Source organism: Phallusia mammillata, chromosome 2, assembly GCF_965637545.1.
Source record: "Phallusia mammillata chromosome 2, kaPhaMamm4.hap1.1, whole genome shotgun sequence".
Taxonomy (NCBI): Eukaryota; Metazoa; Chordata; class Ascidiacea; order Phlebobranchia; family Ascidiidae; genus Phallusia; species Phallusia mammillata.
In genome coordinates this window covers 28576571-28601172 of record NC_137253.1, presented here as the reverse complement: position 1 = coordinate 28601172, position 24602 = coordinate 28576571, and the positions used below count along the sequence as shown (strand labels likewise).

At 37.6% G+C, this 24602-nt stretch overlaps 3 protein-coding genes across 3 annotated transcripts; all 3 read left to right on the top strand.

Annotated features, from left to right (window-relative positions):
- The first annotated feature begins 515 nt into the window (after positions 1-515).
- Positions 516-8459, top strand: LOC145213257 (sialate:O-sulfotransferase 2-like). The gene is made up of 6 exons (XM_080081490.1): positions 516-568; positions 5458-5654; positions 5988-6177; positions 6588-6826; positions 7686-7895; positions 8083-8459. Exons 1-6 carry the CDS (start codon positions 516-518, stop codon positions 8457-8459), a joined length of 1266 nt encoding a protein of 421 aa, XP_079937616.1.
- A 4561-nt stretch (positions 8460-13020) lies between these two features.
- On the top strand, positions 13021-14907 carry LOC145214604 (sialate:O-sulfotransferase 1-like). Its single transcript, XM_080083165.1, has 3 exons — positions 13021-13163; positions 13535-14249; positions 14846-14907. The coding sequence occupies exons 1-2, from the start codon at positions 13084-13086 to the stop codon at positions 13857-13859; spliced, it is 405 nt and encodes a 134-aa protein (XP_079939291.1). The 5' UTR covers positions 13021-13083; the 3' UTR covers positions 13860-14249; positions 14846-14907.
- Positions 14908-18009: 3102 nt separating this feature from the next.
- LOC145213256 (sialate:O-sulfotransferase 2-like) lies at positions 18010-24213 on the top strand. The gene is made up of 8 exons (XM_080081489.1): positions 18010-18161; positions 19354-19421; positions 19487-19595; positions 20373-20569; positions 20891-21077; positions 21437-21675; positions 22741-22950; positions 23603-24213. The coding sequence occupies exons 1-8, from the start codon at positions 18010-18012 to the stop codon at positions 23977-23979; spliced, it is 1539 nt and encodes a 512-aa protein (XP_079937615.1). The 3' UTR covers positions 23980-24213.
- Positions 24214-24602: the final 389 nt, after the last annotated feature.

Below are 24602 nucleotides of genomic sequence, written 5' to 3'. Positions count from 1 at the left end.
TGTGCATTATCTGCAGCTTATTTCATGTAATGGGTCCATGCTTTTATGCAAAACGTTAGAGCTCTATACAAGTTGTAAAATGCCTTTTTTAAAAGATTGTTACAACAAAGCAATTATGCCAGTCTACCACAAGGTCTTTAAAATCACCAGCCAAGGACGTCCAGAACAAAATTGACAGAAAACTTGTGTATATTAAATACATGCAATTGCAGCTGTCTGCACATTTGCTATTTTCTTCAGTGCATCCACACGATAAACTGGGTCTTATAGACGTTTTTCCCTCATTATTGCAACTCCATGTGTAAAACAATTTTTAGATAAATTTAAGCATAGATTCTGATTACTTGATAAATGTTTGAAATATTCCGTTTCCAAAAAAAGTTGGGAACCTCTGCAATTTATAGTCTCTTTAGATACAAATAACAGGGCCCTCTGTAAAAAGCACGTGACATATTTATACTTTAGCATGAATCTAATTTTGATACACGCTTGGTAATTTTTCCATATCATAGGAAATGGATACAACCGAACCAGGGATTATTGAATCGATCCAAGGTCTTTTGCGAAAGTGAGTGTAATTTCAAGATTAGAGTTTAGTTTCACTGCATAAAATTGGCATTTTCTGAAATCAGGTGACTGCTTTGTTAAATCGAAGTTTATTTTCTACAGCATCATACATCGGATGTTATGCAGAGTTGGAAAAAGCAATTCAAACGCAAAGAGTGATGTTCCAGTTTATGACCCCAAACTGGTGTATTTCATTTTGCCAATCAAAGTAAGTGACGTATTAACATTTTTAAAACTATTTTTTGTCAGTTTTTGTTTCTATTTACCCGGTATTTATTACATAGTGCGTGAGCTAAACCCATATCACAGTAAAAACTACGATTTGTACGATTAAATTTGTTTTAGTGCCTAAATGAACGACAATGCACAACTAATCGTCGTTAAATTGGCCCCTCCCAAATTTTCAAAGTTGTGCATTGATAAACTTTAATTTAGTGTAGTTTAGTCCCTCATCTTTGTGGTTTCGTCTCTCAACTATCAAAGGAATATATGAATTACCAAAAATGACTTTTGTCACCAAGTTGTAAGCCGAAATGTATAATTTTTTGATTTATGCAGACATGGAATAAATCAATAAAGCGTTTGGCTGTCCCGTCGAACTACAGTTTGGCAAGTCACGTTTTTGGTAACAGCACGCCGAGCGTTAGCACAAAGTTGTATTAGACAACAAATTATTTGGCCAAATCCCAAAATTTTTGGCTGCCTACGCCACTGAGCTTTTGTAAGTATTTTATCCTACAAGGTTGTTGCGACATGTTTTATTAAACGTTACCACAATGGTGTTTGCCATTATCATTAAAACTAGAATTAAACGTGCCAAATTTATATCGATTTAATTGTACAGCGTTTAATACGAATTGAAAAGGTGTAAATGGGATTTTGGATTATGTGTATATGGTCGTGTTGTAATCGATGGAAGTCAAATGGTAGTGAAACCGCATACTAACTCTGCACTAAATGAACGACACAGGAAGGCATCAAATGTTAAATATGTGATAAACTGGAGCAGTGTACACGTCTAAAATGTGTAGATTCACCTAGGAATTATGTGAGAACAGCGGGGTGTTTGACTACAACATTTCAGTTGTTCACAAAGCGTAAAGATAGTCATCGGTTCAAGTCCACCTTGGTTCCGAAGACTGATTACTGTAACGATGATTGAAAACTCTTGCTTTCTAGCGTAACCCAATTGCGTTGGACAGATTTCTTGCGGCCAAATAGGAAAATATTCGGATAAACCTCACAGAAAAATAAATGAGCTTTTGCTGCCAAGCATTATGTATAAACGAGTCTTCCAGTCTTCCAGCAGTTTTATAATAAATACTCGACGTTTTAAACTCCCATACAAGACACCTCCACCAGGTTAATGGCATATCTTGCAAGACAAATTTCTTAAAAAGCAAAAATTGCAACAAAGAAACAGCAATAACAAGATCGTGCGACTTTGACGGAGTGATAAAATATGGTGCAAAAGCGGCCAACAAATTGTTATCCAGTCGATTATTTATAACGTCCGATTAAACTGCTGGATAGGAAATACTCGTTTATTCAATGAAAAATATATGTAGCAGTAATATAAGAACGAAAATTCGTCGGACAAACCACTCCAATTAGCATGCGTGACTGATTTCCTAAACACTCCCGCAGGCAGGCCGTTCACAGGGGTCACGTAATATAAGGATCCGAGTAATTAGCAGAGAAACCGAAATGCAGGTCCAAAATGAAAAACCCAAACCCCTTTAGCCTTTTTGCGAAAATTGAGTTTCCACGACAACCAATCTGCACTGTTTAGCTTCTTTAGCAATCCAATTGACCAATCTGCAGGTCATGTCCACATACAAGCGTCTGTTAGTTCATGTGCGAAGACAACTTTATGAAAAAGTGAACTATATTTTTAATTTGCTGTCGAGGCGTTTAGCCTAAGTCCATAATTCAAAGTCTATTGCTCGAGAATAATTTTATTGACGCGGCGTATTATGTTAATGTCGCAAGAGCCCGAACACACTCTGTGCAGCTAAACCCGTGACGGGGAAAGAGGCTTGGCGATGATATACGTTTAAAGCAAAGTTCAAAGTAAATTCAGAGTAAACCAGTAAACTTGTTCCAAAATTCCCCAGTTCGTGTTTTGCACACAAAACGCCGTGATAATACTTTTATGGTCCAATGGAGCCGAATAAATAGTTGCAAGTTTGCCCAGTGTCGGTTCACGGAATAGAATATGTTCACTGCAGTATATTTTCTATCCTTAATTTCAATAAACTTTACTATTCACTGAACGGGAAAATGAGCAAAAAAAATAAAATAAAATAACACACTAAGCCCACAATGCGAAAAACATTCTTAGAAAAATAGGTAAACATAGCTTAACGATCTGTAAAATTTTGACATTTCAAGCAATAATAAGTTAGTTTAAATCAGGGGTGTGCAACCTTTGTTACTGTCGGGCCAAATACAATAGCCAAAATTAGATCGCGGGCCGCACCTATGTATAACACAAGGTGATTTTACTTTGTTGCTAACCAAATATTCTTAACTACAACTAAAATTCGCATTTGAATCTAGTCACATATTGCCTGGTCGCAGAAAAATAGTATCGGGCGCATTAATTTGCTCAAAAATATATAATAGTTGGACTCGTTTGTCAGTCAATTTGAAATTCAAGCGTCTCCGCGGGCCGCACAACCTTTTTTTAAGGGCCGCATTTGGCCCGCGGGCCGCAGGTTGCACACCCCTGGTTTAAATGATTGAAAGATATTAATTGGATAGTTTGAATAGTTTTTATGCTTTTTCTTTAATTAATTAACTCAGATAAATAATAATTCAAGTCAATTTTCCGTTAATTGGTTGGTGGGAAAAATAAGTTAATGCGTAGAAATTAATTAAAAAAGATTACAATGACACTGATCGTTTGCCGCTTTTTTAGTATATTTTGTATATTATTGCACACTATTTAATAATTTTCACATAAAAGTTTATTTCGCGATGGTTACTTTTTTATTTGCTCTGAAGGCTATTTGATATATTGTATCTTAAAATCTAAATTGTCTGGTGAAATTGAGTGAGTGGTTGACTTGTATGGATATGTTCTAACACATGATTTCGTGGTACAAAAGTGAAAAAAATAAACCTGTCTGTTCTATTGAAAGCATTTATTTAAAACTATTTCAACTCTAAAGTTTTAATGCTTTCTTTTCATCAGTAAGTCAAACAATTGTAATAAAAAAACTGGCGTTTTAACAATTTTGGTACATGTGATCCATGCAGTGGTGGGATTCAGATTTTTTGTAAGTCGGTTCTATTACAAAACTCATATTTTTCAGTCGATTTTGTTACAAAAAGTCCATTGACAGTAACCAGTAATGCTAGCCGGTTCGCTGATCTCATCAAATTTCGTGAGACGCTTCCTTTGAACCGATGCGAACCGACTAAATCCCACCATTGGATCCATGTAAAAAGTAAAATACACATAATGTTCAGAGGATTATCCACTTTGCTGGTCCCAATCAGTTGTCTCCCTAGTTTATGTTTGCGTAACACATCGCGTTCAGAACAACTGGTACATGGAAAAACATTTCGAAATCAATCAAACGGAAAGACTTCTGTGCCTCGTACTAGGGTTCCTCTATTTCTCGAAAAACGAGAAAGTAAAAATCCATTTCTCGAGAATCTCGAGAGTCTCGAAATTTGTATTTAGGCCGATTTTCTAACAAAACCAAACAAAAAATTTCCGATTGTACGTTTTTTGTAGCTTCTAGTGGCGATCGCAGGTAGTGACTTGCTCGCAAACCAGCAAAAAACAAAGCGACTGTTATAGATCTTACGCAACCAGGCGTGACTACTGCTGGGCGAAGGTGAAAGTTTACCGGCAACGCACGTTATAAATCGCTGTCTGGGAAGCAAAATAAGAAAGTTATGTGCACAGTCCGATCTAGAGGCGAGTTAAAACGAAAAATACACGTAATAAGAGGTGTCGCATTTACGTTTTGTTTAAGATACGTGACGTAAAATAAAGAAAAATTTCTCGAGAAGCAACTCTACCTCGTACATTCTTGCTGCAGGTCACGTCAAGATTCTTTCAACACAATTAAATATCCACGGCAAAAGCGAGTTTTTTTGAAAGTCTACGGGGGTTGTTAAACTGAGCTTCGTTTTATCATGTAAAGTTACAGATATTGTAAAATAAAGAGTTTTTGTAACCAATGTCGCAGAACGTTTCCAATTTGTCAGTTAATGTTTGGATTTGTATGCCTTTTATATTTAGTTTTTAAAAGTTTTCACACAACTATTGGAACTGTTACTCTTAGCGTATACTAAATGCCCTATGATATGTTGATCATTGAATTTATTGCTTTCAAATATAACCCAAGGGTGACAAATTATGTTTAGTCCTACTGACATTTACCTTTATATATTCACAGAAAAATAAATACATCGAGTGAATGAGCTAAGTTTGTTTCGCTCGGTAAAAGCACATAAAGCGTCGCAAGGGCACTGAACAATGACCAAGCCGGAAATAGCTGCACAGCGTTGAAACGTTATCATGACTAAACGCTCTGCAGCTACACCGTAACATTTTAGATATCACACAGACAGTCTGCTGACTCGAGAAACGCTCTGCTGACTTGAGAATGGATTTTATTGTTTCGAAGATTTACTCCATTGAGTTGGAGTAAGGCCAAACTGGCCTAACTGAAATATAATACACCAAACCAAAACCGCAGTTATTTGACAAAACCCTTACCCGTGTCGGCTAGACTCTAGCCGCTAGAGCGATTAAATGGTGACACAAAGGTTTAGTTTTGAGATTGTTTCTCAGCTCTTAAATAAATTCAACCACTCTGTATACCAAAACAGAAAACGTTGTTTATTTTGATTTACTTTTTTACTCAGCAATCACAAGTTTGCAGCAGTAAAAGGGACCAGCTGCTTATGTTCGAAACAATTTCATCATGTGGCCAATATCAGAAGTTCATCTAAGCAATGTAACATTATTTGTGGTGGATCTGCTGCTAATGATAAGGATCGAAAAACCTGCGGAGGGGAAAAGAGCGTCGAAGTATATTTCATCAAAGGAAAATGTGTCCAAGGTACAATGCATTTGATTTTGTTAAATGTATACAACTATCAAATTCGCAAAGTGCAGATTTATCAACACAAGATAGAGATAATTCAATTTTACAGCATCACCGTTATGTTTTTCCAATAGAATTAATGAATGAATGGCTAAATGTGTTCATAATTCTGAATCAATAAGCATAAGGTTCATTATAGTCTTCATCCATCAAGCAAATCCTAGAAAAAATATTGGACAAACTATAACCGTTTAAAGATTGTTTTAGTAGTTTACAAACAGATGAAAGAAAACGAAACATCAATTAAATCTTCGCACCTGACTTTAATTGTTTTTATTGACTACACAGCACCCTTTAGCCGGCTGTATGCGTCATCAAGGCACATGGGATGCTTCGAAACGCCTGGGGATGGAATTCCCGGTAAGTATGTCACTGTACAATCGCCAGAGGACTGTCTGACGGTGTGCGATACACTGGGAAGCCCCCTTGCTACCTACGATCAGAAGAAACAATGCTGGTGTGGAAAAGCGGGCAAAAAGTAAGATAGTTTTTGTTTGATTTCTATATGCACACTGGAGCCTGGAGAAAATAGTGAGTGTTTGCAATCCACTCTGAAACGTAAAAAGTCTTGCTGATTCTACTTTGAATCAAACACAAATAAAGCAAAACTATGCATATACATAACTGCAAATGTTTCCATTTAATTCTTATCAAAATGACACGAAATTAAAGAGTATAACCTAACTAGGAACAAAATTAATTTCTGTAGCCTGCAACGCAGTCAAGTCATTCAACAGTCTTTTGACAGTAAACTGATAAATTATAGTTTGGTTACTGACCCTGGAGCAAAATCTGGTAGAGTTGTCACTGCATGATATAATCCCAAACCAACCCATAAAACAAATAATAAGCGAGGATAAAATGCTAATTCATACTTTTACGTCCCAGTTTTGACCTGACTCAAAACGTCGTATCTTGTAATGCATCGGGGGCCGTCGATGTCTTTCGGACGTCGGCTGAAGACGCCAGATGCGGAAACATCTCATTCCTTTCACCCGGAAAATACGAAAGGACCGAGCTGGCTTCGTACCCTGGATCGGGAAACACCTGGACTCGATATCTACTAGAGAAGGCAACTGGATATTACACAGGAAGCGTGTACAATGATGTGGCACTGAGTGGTATAGGTATTGACGTATACTTTTTTGGGTAAAGTAATTTAAAGTAAAATTCACCTCTACCGTCCCCGTTTTCCGTCGATTACTGTTCTCTACTGTTTAACATAATCTCAGCACCTAAGAGTGTATAAAACCTTAGGCCAAACAGTATCATATGTTGAGTACCGGTTGATTCTGTTTGGTCTATCTACACTGAGTTTTTGGATTAAATTACTCTTTATTACTATAGTTTCTACATGGGTTTTATTTGCCTAATTGCGGGACAAGTTTCTGTTATTAGGAAACACAAGTGACCAAGAAGGGACTAAAACTTTCACCAATGTACTCTCCAAGCCAGTGTAGGGCAGTTAATTTAATTGTAAGAGCCGTGGCCATAGTTGGTCGCCATATATATGCCGTTGCTGCCACGCATAATATCATATTTATAGAGCTCTTCTGGCAATTTTCGTTTCACTCCGACGTTTCGACGTCTTATACAGGTCGCCTTCATCAGGGTAAATAACACTGAATGCGCGTAGTACAGTGCACGATTAACAAAGAAAAAAAAAACGCAAGCACGTCAAAACGCAATGAAAACACTGCGTGAAAACGATGTTGGTCGATGATTGCCCACCCTTGCTTTACACTGTGCTTCATTGCAATATATTAAGTAAAGTGACACAGCGTATTCGTAAAAACGTAGATAGCAAAAACAAATCAAGGCTGTAGAATTTTCGACACTCTGTTTAATAGATCACAAGTTCAGGAAATATTTATTTCCAAGCTAAAATCAGTGTTGACACTGTTGTAAAAACAAATTAATTTCGCTAAAAAGCATCTTCAGTGTCTTATTCAAATAGAATTAAATAGAGTCCATTTCTTATCACAGGTTATTTAGGAGAAAGCTTCAAGGTGGAAGAAACTCGCACAGACATGATAAAAGACCATTACCTTAACGACAACAAGGTTCCTGAATTTCCTTCGGCGTTCATCGTAATAATCAGAAATCCATACAAGGCCATCATTTCTCTAATCAACTTGCTAAATGCAAAAACTGATATTCATGTGAATTTTGCAGCGGATAAAGTTTTAAAAGAAAGTAAGTTAAATATTAGACAGAACCAATCTACTATCTGGTATATAGCATGGTCTAAACGTTTTTTTGGAATAACTTGTTAAAAAAAACAAAAAAACATGTAACGTATTCAGAAACTTTTTGTTACTCCCCAAGAAAAACATAAGATTTTTATATTTTTTTTCTCTGTAAACGATGTTGCACTTTTTAGAAATCGTTCAACTATGGCCCAAACAAATTGAACATTGGATCAAGTTTCACAGAAAGGTCCTGTTTCAAAACAAACCAATGCTGATATTGTACTACGAAGACATGGTAACTGATCCAATCTCAAGTGTGAGGAAGATGGTGGAGTTCCTTCCCAACCCTGCACTCCACCCGAGTGACCTTGAGGAGAGACTCGCTTGTTTAAGTCAAGAGACCAGGGGCCTTGCGAGGCGACCACCACGAAAATATTCCTCTGATTTCTTTCCATCCGAAATCAGAAAATCAGTCGACAAGGCAGTGGAAGAAGTAAAAGAGATGTTGAGGAAAAAAGGCATCACGAAAAAAATGCCTCCTTATGAGAAAGGACCCGACCTTGACTGATAAAATGTTTAGATGGCTATGACTGTTACTGTATTCTGAACTTTATGAAAGCAACATGTATCTGTATAACTGTTACGTTTACACATCATAGAATAATAGTACAAATTAAGTACAATGTAATTAGATTCAAACGTATTACAAAAATGATAATTTGTAAAACGAAAGTTCTGTTTCTGGTATTATTGGTCGTTGCTGGTGTTATCTTGGTCCACAAATTATAGAAACATTAAGATTGGTCAGTTGGTAGATATTTTGCTGTGAACAAGGTTGGGTATTGTAAACTAAATTTAAACATTCCAGGACTATTTCTGAATCATCCTAAGGTTTTCCGGTCATGATACTGAGATAAAAAGTTTATTTGAAATGTTTGTTTTCTGCTTAAGTGTGTAGTCACGGATTATGCATCGCATTAAACGCGTGTTGTTTCAGCGTTTAAACGTGCTAAATATAATTTCTTGGACTAAAGCAAACATATTGTAAAACGAAAGTGTCTGTTTCAATGCCTTGAGAACGGTTTATGTATGACTGGTGCCACATAACTGCCATGGAATATGTCAACACACATACCTAGCAAGTGAGGGGGGAACGAGATCTATTCCGAATAATACATAGAATCTTAACACAATTTTGTGTTATTTTTCAAACAGCGTTTGAAGTGTTGTATTGGCCATTATGGTGGTGCGTTGAGTCTGTATGACGTCCACGTATGCCAATGTCTAATTTTTAAAGTTTATGAAAACAAAGACCTTTGGAATTCAAAAATGAACACATTTTCTGTCTGATGTTTGCTTAATTCTGCGTTTACAAGTCATATGCATGGTTAACTGATCGCATTTAGATATACGTACGTTGCTACTTGGCAAGTTGTGTGAGGTGATTTATTATATCAGTAGGAAATCGCTTGGTAAACACCAAACTTGTAGACCGCCGTTTTTCAACATGCTTCCAAACGTACGTTGTATGACTAGGTGTGGGCGAAAGCCACGAAAATATACCTCCATTTTTCCACCCAGAGAGGTGAAAGTTAGAGAAAATCGCAAAGGATTTGCCGCCTTACACAAAAAAGGCCAAATGATATGGCGAACCGTTTAATGGAGAATCAGTTAACAAAGCAGTGAAAAAGTGGAAAAAAATATTAACCGCTCACCAAACGGTTTGAAGTACATATCCAACATCAGATATTGTCCCAGCTACTACAGTTCAAAGTTTCGACCTTTGGTGTCAGCATTAAATCGTCGTGTGCAAATTTAAATTTTTCAATAAAGATTACTAGCGCCAAAATTAGAGGGTTCTTGTGATAGTTGTACATGTCTCAAGGCATGAAAAGTTACAAATTTGGGTATAATATTCAAGTATGATGTTTTACTACACAACGTGTGGATGTCTTAGCTGCCATCGCTTAAATAGCTGGATTGTTTAAATTAAAAAGCCTTTAGTACAGCGGTTCTCAAACTGGGGTCCGCGGTCCTTCAGGGGTCCGTGAGGCAATTTTGGGGGGACCTCGAAATGGTTAAAGTAATTCTATAATCTTGTTTGGCGTCAGTTTGTGCCACTGAATAAGTTTAAATCAAATTAGAATAGAGAATCGACTGTCTCAATTACTAAACAATAGCCTCTATTGAATGACAACTATCAAAAATGCAATTGTTCGCGCACAGTCGTAATGCTTTTGTCTTGTCTGTGATGTCACAAGCTATGTTTGGATCATTGTTATGCGTAATTTTGCATAACTAGCTAAAATCCTGCAATCAACTTTTTTCTGAAGTACACATTCCAGCTAAAGGACCGCGAACCCTCGAAATAATAGCCAAGGGACCGTTTTAAACAAATGGGGAAAAAGTGTGAGAACCACTGCTCTAGTATGTAGCGTTAAACAGGCAAAACATAGGTGATTGTAATCTACAAGCAGTCCATTATTTGCACGGTGTACAAACACATTCAATGGATCTGGACTACCCCAAAACAAAAAAATACCCGAACACAAACATACCCGAAGGAGGGCGCGTTTGCGCACTCTTGACCTGTTCAAGCATTTAGCTGTACGCCTAAGTATGGGTGCCTACGACAGAGCTGCGGTTTAGTTTAGTTTCTAAGACAATGACTTCACAGTCTTTGTTGTTGAGCAAATGGAAGATTTTGGCAGGGGTTGTTTTAGTTGCTGTGGGTACGTTCTTGTTCTACAATGAAAGTTATCATCGCGAACCGCAAACTGTCATTTGGGGTGCACCTTCTCAAGTGGAATCTAAAAGGTATGCCGTTTGTTGTATGTAGCCATTTTTTGCAGTATATCAGTAAGTTTGTGTTTGTAGGTTCAGTTCGAACCAGTGTAGGTAGCCTTGCAACACAATGTGTTTGTACGGTGTAACGGCGCCACGTTCAAGCATTATCTACCAAATGTGCTCTATACCGTTTTACTTTGGGCAGCTTTTTCCGGCTTGGTTATTGTTTTAGTGCTATGGTGTCGCTATGTTCTCCAGGCGAAATAAACTCTTATCTCAACTCAAATGATTTCTCTTATTCAGTACACCAAACGTCCAAGTATCCTAGAAGCATATATGGTGATCATAAGTTGTGGCTATTGTGTTTGGATAACGACTTCAACAACATTACAAACGTTAAAAATCAACAAATGTCTTGTCCAAAATAATCTAAACACCCCACAAAATTGGTCTAATGTTGTTACTTACGTTTTAGTTTATTGCTAAGTTTTAAAAATAACGTAAGTGTGGTTTAAATAAGAAAAGGTTGCAAAGCATATCTGATTAGCTTGGTATAGCCTACGTGACAGATTTTCTTGATTATTGAATGAGTAGTTTTATGTAAACAGCCATGCAATATTTCTTTCCAAAATTATTTTGTTGTACAACGCAGCAAGATAGTTAATGAGTAACTGCGTTAGGATAAGGGTAAAAAACTAACGTAGGCTATATATACAGGGTTTAATCTTTACTGGTTGTGTTTTGATACATTTGTTTTTACTTTCTAGAAAGATAATTGGAATCCAATCGACGTTAATACCCCGGTTCAAGGAACGAATTACAGTCGTTTGTGAAAGTACGTTAATGGTTTGATTTTAATCACGCTGGACAGATGTGCTAATTCTGAAACGTCTTTTTTAGCATCTTATGTTGGATGTTACTATGGATTAAAGAAAATTGGCAAAGAAATTCAGGTTGCAAAATACAAGTTTATGACCCATGAGTGGTGCATTTCGTATTGTGGAACACAGTAAGTAAAATGTTAATATTTAACGCAATAAGCAACCTCTTTTCATAAACCTTATAAGTTATAGGTTCCACATTTCGCATGTTTTAATATGTTTTTATTTGCTAAATGCCTCTTTTTAACGGATCAAGTCTTACGCTTTATGGGGTCAAAGCCTAAAAAAGATTGCTGGATTTGGTTGCTTCGAAACAATGTAGTAAGCGGCGGTCTGGGTCACTAAGCAAGTATAATTAAGTCCAAGTACAAACAAGTCTGCCTACAACCTGTTATCGATGCTCTTGAGTACACACATCAATCCTGTCGATATAACCTGCAAGTTTGCAGTGTGGTAAGCCAGGAAAAACAAACAGCTTTCAAGCCCGTAAAAAGTTATTATAGTGACAGAAACGGGAAAAGCGAGCTAATGTTTTACAAAATACAAACTATATTGACAATATCACTTCTACTTTCAATAGATCAAAAGTTCGCTCTTGGTATAAGGAATTGTTTTTAAGGTTACAAAAGTTCGTCCTTAAATGTTGACACATATTTTGAACATTTATATCTAAATGGGAGGCTGTCAGTTTATCGTGTAATGATTGGTTTCTGGATCTGGGGTATTATATTATTAGGCAAGTTTGCCTTACTCTTTACACAACACAGCTCTTTTAAATTGGAACCATACCAAAGCAATGGCATCGATTCGGTTTCTAAATGCAACTATTTTAAATCCACAATAGTTTTGCAAAATTTACAACTGCAATCAGAGAATCAATTTGTTATTAATTACTGTCCAATTTATTTCAGATAATTTAAATTTGCAGCTGTGAAGGACATTCAATGCTTGTGTGCAAAACATTTTCAGTATTTAGCCGATATTAGAACTTCCTCTGATCAGTGCAACCTCACTTGCGGTGGAGGAAGTGACAAAGATGATGTTCCGATGACTTGTGGAGGAGCAAAAAGTGTTGAAGTCTATTTTCTTAAAGGAGATTGTGTTAAAGGTTTGTCATGCTTTGCCAACATTTCAAAAATCCTTGATGCTTTTATGGCCAGTGATATATTATAAAGGTTTTCTTGCCGGATCGAAGTATTTGTCAACAATTTCGCATACTTTCAGCCTTTAACTATAACACAGCTAACTGTATCATAGCCATAGAAATATAATAAGAGAAAATATTGTAGAGACTATTAAGATAATTATTTGTCAATTTTAGGATAGATTTAGGATGTTGCATACATATGCTACAATTATTAGCGGTAAAGCTTTTATCGGTACGCCGCTTTCGCTTACATTACCATTGCTTTTAACAGGGTCGTTTACTGCGGACCATGCAGCTTCGCGATACGCTGGTTGCATCAAAAAGCCAAAGCATTACCTTCGAGTAATCACTACATTGTGACCGCATCACATAATTGCATGACCGTTTGTCAAAGTGAAGAACATCCGCTCGCATTTTATGACAGAAAGAATTGCTGGTGCGGAAGAGCAAGCAACAGGTTGTGTTATTCATTAGGTTTCTTTTTCTTGACCCATGGTCGCTTTCAAAGATAAAATAATTTTGTTTTGTAACCCTAATTTTGTAACTCATGCGACAAAACCCAATTACTTTTATAAATGTTGGTAACAAAATTTCCATCGATATATATATTGAATTTTCCTTTATACAATTGGTTGACTGATGTGATAGAAACAACCCATCTGTTCAAACCTATCTCATAGTCAAATCTGAGAAGTTCTTTTCAAACTTACGATTCATTGATGATTAACATAACAGTACAAATGCATATCATTATGTACACTTTGAGTGTTTGAAAATTTGATGTATAACTATTATTGGTCAAATGATTTTCAACGAAAATTTTTTAAGCATTGACTTAACACGAAAAGTCGATTCTTGCAACACTTCGGACACCGTTACAACACTTCGGACACAAGTATTCCGGACGTTTGTGGAGGACATAAGATGTGGCAACGTCCGTCTTCTTCCACCAGGAATGTACAACAGGACTTTATTGGCTACATATCCGGGATCAGGAAACACCTGGACTCGGTATTTGCTGGAGAAAGCCACTGGTTATTACACTGGAAGTGTTTACAACGACCGAAGCCTCAGTGGAATAGGTACAGTGACCTTTGAGTCAGAGTTGAAGGTCGGTCGGGTCGTTTCAAATTCAGATTTTGGTTCAATTTGAACGGGATTGGTTCGGGTCTGACTTCACACTCAGCCACATTTGTGCCGAATTTTAAGCTAAAATTTTAAGCTTTTGGACCTAAATCAATCTTTATTTACCTGCAAAAAAAGAACTTTCTCGGGCCAGGCTGTATTTACCGGTTTGAATAGTTTCAGGATGGCCGTCGCTTTTCTATTATTTAGGTTTACCTGGGAGAAAGTATTGAAGTGAAAGAGAAAAGGACGGACATTATCAAAGATCATTTTGTGAACAACAAGCCGATTTCAGATTTCTCTGCAGCGTTCATTTTGGTCATCAGAAATCCCTTCAAATGCATCATTTCATTTTTCAACTGGGCCTTAAAGTCTGGGAGCCATGTCAAGTCTGCACCAGACGAAGTGATACAGCAAAGTACGCAATATTTATATTGATTTTTGAATGCTCTTTTATAGCTTGGTAAAATTTATGCATGCAATTCTACCATTTCTTTGTATTGTATGTGTATTGCACATGCCAGAATGATGAGTTCATTTTGTTACCATTGCGCACGTGTTTATATCCTACTGATTTAAGCACACGTATGGATAAGTCATGCAATAAACCGATCTCAAAAGGTCGTTTAAAACACTGCAAAACACCTTTCATGGCACATAATGATCACAAAATAAAAAAAGTTTGCAGATAGTTTCACTTGTAAAATTGACACTAGCAATAAATACATGTTCGTATATCAGAACTGTAAGTCGGACCGGGCTTAAGCTTGAGCAAATTGGCTTCATTTGAGTCTAACCTTACACTTGGTTATATTTTTGTCGTAGTTGCACCAGGTCAATTCTAACTATCAGGGATAATTCAATCCTGATTTCAATAAGATTGCGTGTTCAGGTCGGGTTTTGGCCTTGTACTTTAGGATTATTGGCCAAATTCTTTTACCCACTTACAACTCTGTGATTACAATTGATCGACGTTGTTTTTTGATTTTTCCACTTTTGTTTTGTTTGTGGCAGAAATCAACCAAACAATTAAAGATGAGGTTTTGTCATGGGCGAAACTTCACGAGAAAGTTTTATCCCAGAAGAGACCAGTATTAGTGATGTACTACGAAGACATAGTGGCCGATCCGATCTCAAGTGTAAGGAAGATGGTCGAGTTCCTTCCCAACCCTGCACTCCACCCGAGTGACCTTGAGGAGAGACTCGCTTGTTTAAGTCAAGAGATCACGGGCCTTGCGAGGCGACCACCACGAAAACACTCCTACTTTTTTCCACCCAAAGTTAGATTAGATGTAAATAAGGCGATCGAGAAAGTGAGAGAAATGTTACGAAAAAGGGGAATTGAGAAAGATTTGCCGCCTTATGAAAGAGGACCCGAAATGGAATGGTGAACGCTGTATAGTGTACACGACATGTACACACCTTGACTGACTTTGTTGGTCAAACCTGAACGCTAAATCCACAATATGCGTTGTAAAATAATAATGTGCAGATAGTGCACACTTTGACGACCTACAAGGTCTCATCGGTGCTGGTGACGAGATATCGGACGTTTTGCCTAATGTAGCCATCCAACGGCACTCCAGTTTGTTGTGAGTAAAGTAAAAACCATTTCCTACCTGGTCCGTGCGATGCCACAACTGGGCATACACCAATATGTTGTAGAATTATCTTACCACTCTGATACTGTGATAGAAAAATCGATTCTATAAAATGTTTATTGATTACACACCCTTCCTCATGTATGTTCTCGTATCTAACCAAATGAAAATCTTTTATAGGCAAATACTGGAGGATTTTTTATTAACTGCTTTTGGAAACAAAAAGTTATTTCTAAACTAAAGTTACGGGGCAAGAATTTGAAGAATTTTTCAACCGCTTATAGTCGATATATTGCAATTTTCAGACGTGGCCCAACTTCCCATTTCGTGCTAGCGTCCATACAGGCAACAATTCATATGCAGGTTTAACCGAGCGCATTTTTATATACGTACGTTACGACTTGGCAGGTTGTGTGAGGTAAATTATTATATCAATAGGATGTCGCTTGGTAAACACCAAACATGTTGACTGCCCTTTTTAAACTTGCTCCCAAACGTTGTATGGCTAGGTCTAGGCCAGGGGTGGGCAAACTACGGCCCGCGGGGCAAAGGAGTTCATGCGGCCCGCCAAATGTTTCCGAGTAACGCTGAATAGTACTATGAGCACAGGCGCAGAGTTTTAAAAATACCGGGGGTGTGACTTGCCGATACCAATACCATGTGCAGTATCTGTACCCGCACGATCAGGTTTTTTTAAGGTTTGGTTTGGGTGACCGCTAAGTAGTTTTAAGAGACCGCAAGTGTTTCATTTAAATACCAAAAAATAGCCATTTCCAAATTTTGGGAAACCGCTGGAGAAATTTGGGGGATCGTTTCGGTCCCCCAAAACACCTTAAAAAAACACTGCTGCACGATACTTTGGAACTAAACACAGATACTTTTCACGTGCTTTAGCCTGCCACGTTATCATGCAAATCGTCACTTGACACAATTTCTTCGTTCGATAAAAGTAAAAGCGATTCACGTTTTCAAATACAGCCCACTTTGCACTGTTGACGCCCAAACTTTGACACAAGGACTTCATTAACAAAAACCGTGGTTCAGCCTTTGTTGCAACAAACGCTTCTTTTTTTAAAAAAACAATTACAATTGTAGCGTTTCAACCACTGTTTGTGCAATCATGAACAAACGTTGTGCAATCATGAACAAACGTATTTGCATAAAGCTGAAAATATACTATGTAATAATTTTGCGCAGGGGTGCACAACCTGCGGCCGCAATCTATTTTGCTAAATATTTTGATTTTCAAACTGCTAAAACAGATTTCGTGGGACTGGAAAAAAGATTACCAGTCTAGTAACCATATGAGCCAGGCTTTTTATCCGCCTATTATGTGCAAACAATGCGAAAAAACGGGCACTGCAATCGTCACAATACAGTTTATGACGTCATAAACAATTAGCTCTGTTCAGCTAAACTTGTGCACAAGTTAGAAATTGTTAATCAGAGCATCTTAGGCGACTTCAAATGGTATATATATGATACAAACCTTATTCTTTACATCAGTTGTTTTAAAACAAAACAACAAGCAAGCAATTGGCGGCCGTTGGTGAAATACCATGCGGCCCGATAAGATTATAAACTTTTGAATGCGGCCCTTGCACTGAAAAGTTTGCCCACCCCTGGTCTAGGCGAAAGCCACGAAAATAAATCGCCATTTTTGTTCAACTCAAAATTGGGTGAGAGGTCAATAAGGCGGTCGAGAAAGTGAGAGAGATGTTACGAAAAGAGAAAATCAAATAAGATTTGCCGCCTTACGCAAAAAGGGCAGAAATGAAATGGCGAACCGTTAGAAACGGAAAATCAGTCAACAAAGCAGTGGGAAAAGTGAAAAACAATCTTACGGAAAAATATCATAACCAAGAAATGATCACCTTGTGAAAATGCACTCAACCCTGACTGGTAAAATTTCTTGCCGCTTTTATCTTTGTTCACCGAACTGTTTGAAGTACATATCCGACATCATCGGATATTGTCCCAGCAGCTAACACAGTTCAAAGTTTTGACCTTTAGTGTCAGCATTACATTTTTATGTGCAAACTTAAATTTTTCAATCAAGCTTACTGGCCAAAATTCGAGAGATCTTGTGACATAAATAGTTATACATGACTCTCAAGGCACAAAAACAAATTATAACTTGGGTACGTTATTCAAGTTTTATACGATGTTTTGCTACACAACGTGTGGATGTCTTAGCTGCCATAAAATGCGTTTGGTTTGAATCGTTAATCGGGTAACAAATAGGCAGTGATGGGGAGACTCGAGTCACCTTTTTCAAAGACTTGACTTGACTTGAATCCCATCTGTAAAAAGACTTGACTTGACTTGAGACTCGACTGATAGGACTCGTTACCCAACCCTGCACATAGGTAATTGTTATCTCCAAGTAGTAGTTTATTTGTATGGTCTACAAACACCTTCACTGGATCTGGACTACCCCAAAACAAACAAATATCCGAACAAAAGCATTCCCGAAGAGGGCGCTTTTGAGCACTTATGACCTGTTAAAGCATTTAGCTGTACGCTTAAGTATGGGTGCCTACGCCCCAGCTGCGGTTTAGTTTAGTTTCTAAGACAATGACTTCACCGTCTTTGTTGTTGAGCAAATGGAAGATTTTTGGAGGGATTGTTTTGGTTGCTCTGGCTACGTTCTTGTTCTACAATGTAAGTTATCATCACGAATCGCAAACTGTCATTTGGGGTGCACCTTCTCAAGTGGAATCTAAAAGGTATGTCGTTGTCGTTTGTTGTATGTGACCATATTTTGCAGTATATTAGTAAGTTTGTGTTTGTAGGTTCAGTTCGAACCAGTTAAGGCAGCCTTGCAGCACAATGTGTTTGAACGGTGTAGCTGCTGCGCGTTCAAGCATTATCCACCAAATGTGCTCCATAACGTTTTACTTTGGGCAGCTGTTTCCGGCTTGGTTATTGTTTAGGTGCTATGGTGTCGCTATGTTCTCCAGGCGAAATAAACTCTTATCTCAACTTAAATGATTTTTCTTATTCAGTACACCAAACGTTCAAGTACCCTAGAACAGTGCTTTTCAACCGGGTGTATTGTACACCCCAGGGTGTACCATAATTTTTAAAGAGTGTACCACTGTGATGGGGGTGTACTGGGGTGTACCAGATACAAAACATAACATAGCTATGACCAGGTATCACAATAGGCAGTTTTCAGTTTTAGAACAGACTGACTGGAATGTACAATACATGGCACAACATGCATCTCAAGTGTTATTTTTTTCAGTTACAAAACTCTATTTGTGACATCATAATTTAATATTTTGCTTGATAATCGTTGTTAATGGTGGTTCTTTCAGATGTAGAAAATGAATTATGGATTATGGCTTGTTGTTATTGCGCTCATCATCATCTCTGTTAGGACCACAGATTCAGTGTGTTACAGGGTTGAATAAATTTTTTACTGGGGTGTACAAATTTTGTGTAAACGTTAAAAGGTTGTACCGTTTCAAAAAAGGTTGACAAGCACTGCCCTAGAAGCATAGGTGGTGATAAAAAGTTGTGGCGCTTGTGTTTGGACAACGTCAAAACATGGACAAATGTCTTGTCCAAAATAAAAAACCCACAAATTTTTTTGGGCCTAATGTTGTTACTTACGTTTTAGTTTATTGCTAAGTTTTAAACATAACGTAAGTGTGGTTTAAATAAGAAAAGGTAGCAAAGCATATCTGATTAGCTTGGTATAGCCTACGTGACAGATTTTTTTGATTGTTGAATGAGTAGTTTTATGTTAACAAGCCACACAAGAATTCGTTCCAAAACCAATTTGTCCTACAACGCACTAAGATAGTTAATGAGTAACTGCGTGTGGATAAGGTTAAAAAACTAACGTAGGTTAAATATGCAGGGTTTATTCTTTACTGGTTGTGTTTTGATACATTTATTTTTACTTTCTAGAAAGATAATTGGGATCCAATCGACGTTAATACCTCGGTTCAAGGAACGAATTACAGTCGTTTGTGAAAGTGCGGCAATGGTTTGATTTTAATGACGCTGGACAGATGTGCTAATTCTGAAACGTCTTTTTTAGCATCTTATGTTGGATGTTACTATGGATTAAAGAAAATTGGCAAAGAAATTCAGGTTGCAAAATACAAGTTTATGACCCATGAGTGGTGCATTTCGTATTGTGGAACACAGTAAGTGAAATGTTAATACTTAATGCAGTAAGCAACCTCTTTTCGTATAACCCTAGTTTATAGGTTCCTCAACTATTATGTTTGAATATATATTTTTATTTGTTAAATGCCTTGTTTCGTCGGATCAAGTATTGCGCTTTATGGAGTTAACGCCTAAAAAGGATTGCTAGATTTGGTTGCTTCGAAACGCCATAGCTAGCGATCTGGGTCACTAAACAAGTATAATAAAGTCCTAGTACAAACAAGTCTCAACTACAATGTGCCATCGATGTCCTTTTGTACACACAAAAAGGAAAGGGACGCTTCCAATAAATCCCGCATAGTTGTAGTGTGGTAAGTCAGGAAAAACAAATAACCTTCAAGCCCGTGAAAATGTACTAGTGGTACAAAACCTACCTAAATGTGGGTAAATCGAGGTGTTCGACAATAAAGTCGAACTGATGAGGATCATACGGTTTGCTGTTGGTAGGAGAAATGGTTTTTAAGGTCACAAAAATTCGTCCCTAATTGCTGACATATATTTTGAACATTTATACTTTCAGTTTTCGTGTAATGATTGTTTTCTGGATCCAAGCGGGTGTATTTTGTAATTAAACAAGCTTACCTTACCTTTTTAGACACTTTTTACACATAAACACCTTATGCGTGTGAGAACTAATGAAGTAATGACATTAATTTGGTTTATATGTGCAATTGTTTCAAATTCACAATGGGATTCAAAACTTACAACTGCAGTCAGATGCAATTTGATTTTACTTACTGTCCAATTTATTTCAGAGGATTTAAATTTGCGGCTGTAAAGGACATTCAATGTTTGTGTGCAAAACATTTTCACTATTTGGCCGATATTAGAACTTTATCTGATCAGTGCAACATCACTTGCGGTGGAGGAAGTGACAAAGATGATGTTCCGATGACTTGTGGAGGAGCAAAAAGTGTTGAAGTCTATTTTCTTAAAGGAGATTGTGTTAAAAGTTTGTTATGCTTTGCCAACATTTCAAGTGCTTTATGTTTTTATGACCAGTGATAAACTTTATGATTTTATGACAAGTAATAAAATTAAAAAGTTTTTCTTGCCTGGTCGACCAGGTATTTGTCAACATTTACGTATACTTTTAGCCTGTGAACTGTAACAAAGCCACAGAAATAAAAATAAAAGAAAATATTGAAGAGATTATTGAGAGAATTATGTTTTTATAATAGATTTGTGATATTGCATACATATTCTACCTTTATTTGCGTTGAAACGGTTTTCGGAACGCCGTTTTCGCTTACATTACCACTGCTTTTAACAGGGTCGTTTACTGCGGACCATGCAGCTTCGGGATACGCTGGTTGCATAAAAATACCAAAGACATTACCTTCCAGTAATCACCACATTGTGACCTCATCTCATAATTGCATGACCGTTTGTCAAAGCGAAGAACATCCGCTAGCATTGTATGACGGAAAGAGATGCTGGTGCGGCAGAGCAGGCAAAAGGTTGTGTTGGCCGTTTGTTTTTTATTTTGTCTTTAACCTACTTCAATTTCGAAAATTTACCGCCAAATTTTGTAACCAATGCGACAAAACCCAATTACTACGACAACTGTTGGTTACAAAAATTCTTTAGATGACGTATTGAATTTTCCTTTATACAACTGGTTGACTGATATGATAGAAACAACCCATCTGTTCAAAACCTATCGCAAATCTATGCGGTAGGATTTCTTTCAAACTTAAAATTCATTGATGATTAACATAACAAGACAAATACATGTCAATGGGAAAACTTGAAGCGTTTGTAAACTTAGTGCATTAGTTGTATTAGCTAAATGATTTTTGAAGGTATATTCTTTTAGCATTGACTTAACACGAAAAGTCGATTCTTGCAACACCTCGGACACCGTTGAAGTATTCCGGACGTTTGTGGAGGACAGAAGATGCGGCAACATCCGTCTTCTTCCACCAGGAATGTACAACAGAACTTTATTGACTACATATCCGGGATCAGGAAACACCTGGACTCGGTATTTGCTGGAGAAAGCCACTGGTTATTACACTGGAAGTGTTTACAACGACCGAAGCCTCAGTGGAATAGGTACGCAGTGACTATATCTGTCAAAGTTGGAGGTCGGCCGGGCCCCGGCGTTTGGTTTGGGTTCGGACTTTTATACACACGGCCACAAACTTTTGCACGTAACCCATGCTTTATTTACCATATTTGCCAAACTCAAGCTTTATTTACCTTGATAAATCTACCTTTCGTAACTTATTCAGGTTTAAAAAAAACTTGCGGGTTTAGGCATGGGTTTCGGGATTGCTTACAACTCTGAAAACTCTGAAACTGATTCAACATATACGTTGTTTCATTAAAACTGTGGTGATATGCCCAGTATGTTTTGCCATGTCTGTGCTGTAGGAAATTGGTAAATCCAAAAGTTATTGCGGTTTCGGCATGGCCATGCCAAACAAAATTCGCAAAGTCAATTTGTTTTGTGGTTTCGGCAGGACTGCGCACTTACTGTGCAGTTTGTAGGATAGGTCATATGAGCTATAAAATTTGTGCAAAAAGCTCTTAGGTCTACATAAATATCATCATATTTTCAGACACTCTGTGTCAGTATTTTTTTGTATAAATTTAACTAGATAAGCAGCTAGTTGCTGGATCTGGCCTATAGTCAAATAACCCCAAAATGCCCTGTTCAAAACCAATTGTCTATTGTGTTGGTTGTCTTTGTCTTTCCTGAGGATTTAATGCAGTGGTTCTCAAACTTTTTATTGTCGGGGCCAAATGGTATTTTTTAAGTGTGCAGGGAGCCGCAAAAAAACGAAACCTTAAAAAAATCACTAAAAATTATGACTTTCAAAGCTAAAATAGCAATGTTTGGTGGTTTTCTGAGGTCTGGTGCGAGCCGCAAAATAAGTAGTTGGGAGCCGCATGCCGCCCCGAAAACCGAGTTTGAACCACTGATTTAATGTATAGGCCTGTCAATCAAACTTCCGGGTCTAAACAGGCTTCTCAAAAACGATTCGGGTTCGGGCTTGTACCTTCGAGTTTGGGGCTTGTACTTTCAGGTTCGGGCCGGGTTCGGTCTCCAATTTTAGACGCGTTTACAATTCTGTGTAAACGTGCTACGATTTGACTCGCTTTTTTGTTAATTAGGTTACCTGGGAGAAAGTATTGAAGTAAATGAAAACAGGACGGACATTATCAAAGATCATTTTCTGAGCAACAAGCCGGTTTCAAATTTCTCTGCAGCATTCATTTTGGTCATCAGAAATCCCTACAAATGCATCATTTCATTGTTCAACTTGTACTCTTCGAACTTTGGGAGCCACATCAAGTCTGGACCGGACGAACTAATACAGCAAAGTACGCAATATTCATATTGTTTTTTAGATTCTCTTTTATAGCTTGGTAGATATATGCATGTAATTATACCATTCTCTTGTATCGTGTTGTATCCTGCGCCCGCCAGAATGATGTGTGCATTTAGTTACCATAGTACACTTTTTATATATATTCTGTTGATATAGCCCAAATAGTGATAAATTCATACTATTCTCAAACGGCTTAGGCCGAAACCGAGGAAATTGAATCAAGTCTTACAAAACACTAAAATATCGTTTATTTACTTTCAATATATACAAACTCGTTTGAAACACTAAAAAAACATCTTTCGTGGCATATAATTATCACAGAATAAAAAAAAAGTTTGCACATAGTTTCACTCGTATAATTGACACCAGCAATAAATTCATGGTTGCATATTAAGATTCTATGTCGGTCCGGGGTTAAATTTGAACAAACGGGCTTCATTCGGATTTGACTATACGCTTGCTACTTTTTTGACGTAGTTGAACCTTGTTAATTCTAACTATCGGGGCTAATTCGATCTTAACTTCATTTATATTGCACGTTGTACTTTAGGGTGAAGGGCCAATTTTGTAGACCATACCACTCTGTGGTAAAAATTGGTAGACAGCGTCTTCAATTTTTTTTAACTGTTGCTTGTTTGTGGCAGAAATCAACCAAACAATGAAAGGGAGGGTTTTGTCATGGGCGAAATTTCACGAGAAAATTTTATCCCAGAAGAGACCAGTATTAGTCATGTACTACGAAGACATAGTGGCTGATCCGATCTCAAGTGTGAGGAAGATGGTCGAGTTCCTACCCAACCCTGCACTCCACCCGAGTGACCTTGAGGAGAGACTCGCTTGCTTGAGTCAAGAAACCACTGGTCTTGCGAAGCGACCACCACGAAAACACTCCTACTTTTTTCCACCCAAAGTTAGATTAGATGTTAATAAGGCGATCGAGAAAGTGAGAGAAATGTTGCGAAAAAGGGAAATCGAGAAAGATTTACCGCCTTATGAAAGAGGACCCGAAATGAAATGGTAAACGTTGAATACGAACATGAACACATCTTGCCTGACTTCGTTGGTCAACCTAAAACGATGCCTCAACTGGGCATACACCACAAAGGAAACTTGCTCACAATGGCCGCTCGGGAACAAACGTCGGTTCAGTGTTACAGTATCAATGGAAAAGCATCGAACCAATAAATGATAAGCTGCAGACAGTGCACACTGTTTCAACATATAAAGTCGCATTAGCGCAGCTGGTGACGAGAGATCGGCCCTATTAAATGATGTAGCCATCCAACGGCATTCCGGTCTGTTGGAGGTAATAGGGTAAAAACCAGGTGTGGCACGGGTTTTTACCCTGTTGTGAGGCATGGGTTTTTACCCTATTACTCCCAACAAACTGTTACATCAGCCAATACGGCCGATCTCTTGTCACCAGCGGCACTGATGAAACCTTACATGTTAAAATAGTGCGCAATGTCTCCAGCTTATCATTCATTGGCTCGATGTTTTAAGTTTTTAAACATACAAGTTTGCATGTAAAAGCATGTTGTAAAATTATCTTACCAGCCTGATACTGTAATAAATTTCGATAACCTGGTTTGGAAGTAAAAAGTGTTTTTTTTTTCGGAATTTAAGTTAGGGGGCAATCTTGGG

Coding starts and splice junctions, on each gene's coding strand:
- LOC145213256 (XM_080081489.1), top strand. CDS start 18,010: ATGACTTCACCGTCTTTGTTGTTGAGCAAATGGAAGATTTTTGGAGGG. Junction 19,422..19,486: donor AATTACAGTCGTTTGTGAAA/GTGCGGCAATGG, acceptor CGTCTTTTTTAG/CATCTTATGTTGGATGTTAC. Junction 20,570..20,890: donor TAAAGGAGATTGTGTTAAAA/GTTTGTTATGCT, acceptor TGCTTTTAACAG/GGTCGTTTACTGCGGACCAT.
- LOC145214604 (XM_080083165.1), top strand. CDS start 13,084: ATGACCGTTTGTCAAAGTGAAGAACATCCGCTCGCATTTTATGACAGA. Junction 13,164..13,534: donor TGCGGAAGAGCAAGCAACAG/GTTGTGTTATTC, acceptor AAATTTTTTAAG/CATTGACTTAACACGAAAAG.
- LOC145213257 (XM_080081490.1), top strand. CDS start 516: ATGGATACAACCGAACCAGGGATTATTGAATCGATCCAAGGTCTTTTG. Junction 569..5,457: donor ATCCAAGGTCTTTTGCGAAA/GTGAGTGTAATT, acceptor TTTTTTACTCAG/CAATCACAAGTTTGCAGCAG. Junction 7,896..8,082: donor GGATAAAGTTTTAAAAGAAA/GTAAGTTAAATA, acceptor TGCACTTTTTAG/AAATCGTTCAACTATGGCCC.